We start from the raw sequence: 5,132 nt of genomic DNA, 5'->3' as shown, positions 1-5,132 counted from the left end.
CATCTTCTCTTTCCACCAATGTAGTCAATTTGATTTCTATGTATTCCATCTGGCAAGGTCCATGTGTAAAGTCGTCTCTTATGCTGTCTAAAGAAGGCATTTGAAATGAACAAATCATTGGTTTTTCAGAATTCTATCATACGTTCTCCAGCATCACTTCTATCACCAAGGCCATATTTTCCATCTACTGATCCTTCCTCTTTGCTCCCAACCTTTGCATTCCAATCACCAGTCATGATCAATATTCTTGATTGAATATTTTATCAATTTCAGATTGAAGAAGTGTGATGAATAAGTGTGGTGAAATGATACAACCCTGATGTGCATACTTCATGATTTGAAACCATACAGTATCACCTTGTTCTGTTTGAATGACTCCATTTTGATCTATGTTCAGTTTCCACATGAGCACATTTAAGTGTTCTGGATTTTCCATTCTGTCCAATGTTATCTATAATTTGTTATGATTCACACTGTCAAATGCCTTTGCATAGTTAGTAAAATATAGGCAAATATCTACTTGGTATATCTTTCAGCAAAGATCATCAGCAGTGTTATTATTCCATATCCCTTTCTGAAATTGTTTTAAATTTCTGGAAGGTCCCTGTCAATTAACTGCTGCAATAATGTTTACATTATCTTCAGAAAACTGTTACATGCATTATTAATGATATTGTTTGATGATTTCCACATTCTGTTGGATCACCCTTCTTTGGAATGGACACATGTATGAAACCCTTCCTGTTGATTTGCCTAGAAAATATCTTTCAAATTTCTTGGCACAGATGAATGAATGCTTCCAAGCATTGCATCTGCTTGTTGAAACATTTCAATTCATATTCCATCAATTTCTGGAGCTTTGTTCATTGCCAATACCTTATAGGCAGCTTGTACTTCTCTTACTGTCATTGATTCTTAATGATAAGCTGCTTCCCGAAATGGTTGAATATGAACCAATTTCTTTTGGTAGAGTGACTGGGTATTCCTTCCATCTCCCTTTGAAGCCTACGGCATCATTTAATATTTTGCCCACAGAAATGAAATTGCAACTTGTGGCTTGAGTTTTTTCTTCAGTTCTTTCAGCTTGACTAATGTTAAGCATATCGTCCCCTTTTTGTTTACTAGCTTCATGCCTTTGCACATCTTATTATACTTTATCTTCTTAAGCTTTACTGTTCAATCTTCCATTTAGTTATGCCACTTCATTATTTCTTCCTTTAGCTTTAACTACTACATTCAAGAGCAAGTTTCAGAATCTATTCTAACATCCATTTTTGTCTTTTCTTTCGTTACTGTCTTTTAAATGAACTTTTTCTTCACTTAAAGAAGGTATCTCCTAGAACTTGATATCATTACACAACTTATCTGCTCTTTGGTCATTCAGTGTACAATACATCCAACCTATCTTTGAGATGGTCTCAAAATTCAGGTAGGATATACTCAAGGGTCATGCTTTGGCCCTCAGGGACTTGATTCAATTTGAACATGCACATTCAGTACTTCTGAATGATGATATTGATCCATTATGTCTTCCACAGATGGCAGCTGATTTTACTCCTGTGTATTCCATTAATTTTGTCCATGCATATAATCGCCATATATGTTGTTGAAAAAATGCATTTGCAATGAATAAATCACTGGCATTACAAAATTCTATAATGGATGTCACTTCTATCACATAGTTTCTATCAATAAGACCATGTTTTCCAAATGCCATACCTTCTTCTTCGTATCAAACATCTGCATTTCAATTATCAATGCATCTTGATTCCACACTTAATTAATTTCAGACTGCAGAAGTTGGTAAAAATCTTTAATTTGTTCATCTTTGGCATTAGTGGTGGATGCGTTAATTTGAATAACAGACTTACAAACTAGTCTTCCTTGAAAGGGCATATATAATATCCTATTGCTTACAGAATTGTGTTAAGGATGAATGTTTAAATGTTCTTTATGATGAGGAATGTGATGCTGTTATTACTCACTTTGTCATTTCTAACATAGTGCTATTGTTGTTGTTGTTAGGTGCCATCGAGTGAGTACCGACTCATAGCAGCCTTGTGCACAACAGAATGATACATTGCCCAGTCCTAGGCCAACCTCACAATTGTTGCCATGCTTGAGTCCATTGATGCTGCCACTTTGCAAATCCATCTTGTTGGAGGTCTTCCTCTTTTTCTCTGACCCTTCACCTTACTAAACATGGTATCTTTCTCCAGTGACTGGTCCCTCCTGACAACATGTCCGAAGTATGAGAGATGAAGTTTGGCCCTCCTGGCCTCCAAGGAACACTCTGGCTGCACTTCTTCCAGCATAGATTTCTTTGTTCTTTTAGAAGCCCATGGAACTTTCAATATTCTCCTCCAATGCCACAACTCAAATGCATCCATTCTTCTATGATCTTCTTTATTGCACAGTAGGCCATTGTGACTATCTGATTCAAAACAGCCAATACTAGTCCACTTCAGTTCACTAATGCCTAGGAGAAGGATACCTGGTAGCATGGGGTTCATGTTGGCCTGCTAACCACAAGACTGGCTGTTTGAATTCATCAGCTTCTCTTTGGGAGGAAGATGAGGCTTTCTGCTCCCATAAAGACTGACAGCCTTGGAAACCCTATACAGGTTGGTTTGAATCAAAACCCTCTTCATGGAACATGACAGCAGCAGCAATGCCTACAATATTGATCTTTATGTGCTCCAATTCATATTTGATGACTACAAATTTTCCTATATTCATATTTTGCACATTTTGCATTCCAATTACTAATGGATGTTTACAACTGCTTCTTCTCAGTTTGAGTCATGCCACATCAGTAAATGAGGTCTTGAAATTTTACTCATTCCATGTAAATAAAGTCAACTGTAATTTGTTGAGGTAGTTCTTCTTCAATTGCATTTTCGAGTGCCTTCCAACATTCGAGCTCATCTTCTGGAACTATATCAGGCAAGGTTCAGCTGCTATTCTTAAGGTTTTCACTTGTCAGTTGTTTGGAAGTAGATCACTAAGCTTTCTTTCCAGTCCTTCTTAATCTGGAAGCTCTGTTGATGCCCACTATGGGTGACCCTGTTATTATTTGAAGTTTCAGAGGCATAGCTTCCATGATAAGAAGTCCTGATGGTACAGAGAGTAAAGCATTGGGCCAATAACTAAAAGGTCAGTAGTTAGAACCCACCAGCTTCCCTGTGGGAGAAAGATGAGGCAGTCTGTTCCCATAATGATTACAGCCTCAGAAACCTTATGGGGCAGTTCTATTCTGTACTTTACGGTTGCTATTAGTCAATATTGACAGGGGCTGTTTTGTTGTTGAGCTTTTAGTTTAGCTACTATATATATGTCACCACAGTACAACACATTGACAGATATGTAGTGGACAGAGCATAAACAGTATGTTCTATGCTTACAAATCCTTAGAAACATTAGATTTCATGTTATTGATAATAAGAAAAAAAAAATTTAGTGGCTTTCCATACATACTATCAATGTAAAATATAGTTGAAATGCTCATAAAAGGGCTTTGTAAAAACTGAACAAAAATCCATGTACAAGGTTAATTAATACACTTCTTATTAAATAGTCTCTTCTAATCAAATTTATTAGTAATGTCTACTTTGAAAGACAACTAGGATGGGTTTTACATAAAGTAGATATTTTCTCTTTACATTAATTATTATCTCTAAAATTGTGCCAAGCAATTCTCCCATTTACTTGTTTTGTCATTTTATCATTAATATGTATTTGGATTACTAAACATTTATGCAGATACATACATATTAAAAAAAAAAAAAAAAAACTTTATGTAATGAAAGATTGCCAAAAATCCATACCAAATATCCTCATAATCATAAAAGCAATGCCCAAAGCCAGAGGACGTTGTTTTTCAGCTGCAATTCTGCAAGAAAATAGCAAGGACATGTCATTGACACATTCGCTTTGGTTATAGAGAATGTATGCTAAGTTCAAATTTTCTGCTCCCTTGATCACCAATTAAAATAAGTATCTTGGTTCAGTTAGTAGAGTTCAACCTTACTGATTGAAGGACTATAGCTTCTCCCATTTCTCTACTCTGTTCTTGAAAAATAACACCAAAATTCCTTGCTATTTACAAGGAAAAATAATTGATGGTCTGAACTACTCTTCCCCAGTCTCATTTTTCCTATGCTAAAAATAATAAATACCAGTTATTGCACTTATCTTACTTTATTCCTTCATGCACACACATTGCTTATTTTCCCTCCTTTTGCCCCTGTGACATGCACTCTTCAGCCTTGCTCTCTGCCTGGAATGCTAATCTAAATAGACTAAAGCAATAGACTTCCTTGGGTTCTGTCTTTTAACTGAGTTTTTCCAATAAGGCATTGCAGAATGAGGTAAAAGAGCAAGGAGTGTGCACACTTTTTCTATGTGTTTGCCTCTCCCTACTAAGCTAGCAACTTGAGGGTAGGTCTATACAGTTAAAATGCCAGACACAGGTGAATAATAATGATTTTAAAACACTATTTTATTGATGCAAGTTATATTTTGCCATAATTGCAAGCTCATTGAAGGTAGAAATCACATATGACAAATATATTTTTTTGCATGTATTCAATCAAGTTTTTGGGAGTCCTGATGTGGTGTTGTAGGATAAGCACTAGACTGATAACCCCAAGGTTGGTGGTTCAAACCCAGCTGCCACTCCTCAGAAATACTATCCAGGATCACTGTGGGTAGGAACCAAATCAATGGCACTTGACAACAGCAACAACAACCATGTTTTCTAAACTGCTACCCATTGGGATAACAAATTATTTCATATGACTTAAGTTGCATGTTAGTCTTTGAAAAGACTGAGTGAAAATTAATGATTAGTTATTCTTTTTATTAAGGGGCCTTTGTAATGGATTATACATTGGGCTGTTAATCATGAGGTCAGCAGTTTGAATCCACCATCTGCCCCATGATAGAATGATGAGGCTTTCTGCTCCCATAAAGATTTACAGTTGGAAACCCTATACAAGGTTGCTGTGAGTTGAAACTGAATTTAAGGTATGCAGCAGCAGCAGTCTTTTGTTTTGTTTTGTTTTGTTGTGGATTACGTGATAGTTTACATGGGAGAACATTAGCTTTACATTCATCCTATCATGTATCAT

At 36.1% G+C, this 5,132-nt stretch overlaps 1 protein-coding gene across 1 annotated transcript in view; it reads right to left on the bottom strand.

Annotated features, from left to right (window-relative positions):
* SLCO6A1 (solute carrier organic anion transporter family, member 6A1) overlaps positions 1 to 5,132 on the bottom strand; it is a 179,856-nt gene that overhangs the window by 20,835 nt on the left and 153,889 nt on the right. The window contains exon 12 of the mRNA XM_006872318.1: positions 3,828 to 3,892. Within this exon, the coding sequence (XP_006872380.1) occupies positions 3,828 to 3,892 (65 nt within the window). The remainder of the gene's footprint in view (positions 1 to 3,827; positions 3,893 to 5,132) is intronic.

The sequence above is a fragment of the Chrysochloris asiatica genome, unplaced genomic scaffold (genome assembly GCF_000296735.1).
Source record: "Chrysochloris asiatica unplaced genomic scaffold, ChrAsi1.0 scaffold00193, whole genome shotgun sequence".
Lineage (NCBI taxonomy): Eukaryota > Metazoa > Chordata > Mammalia > Afrosoricida > Chrysochloridae > Chrysochloris > Chrysochloris asiatica.
This window is presented reverse-complemented; position numbering and strand designations above follow the sequence as displayed.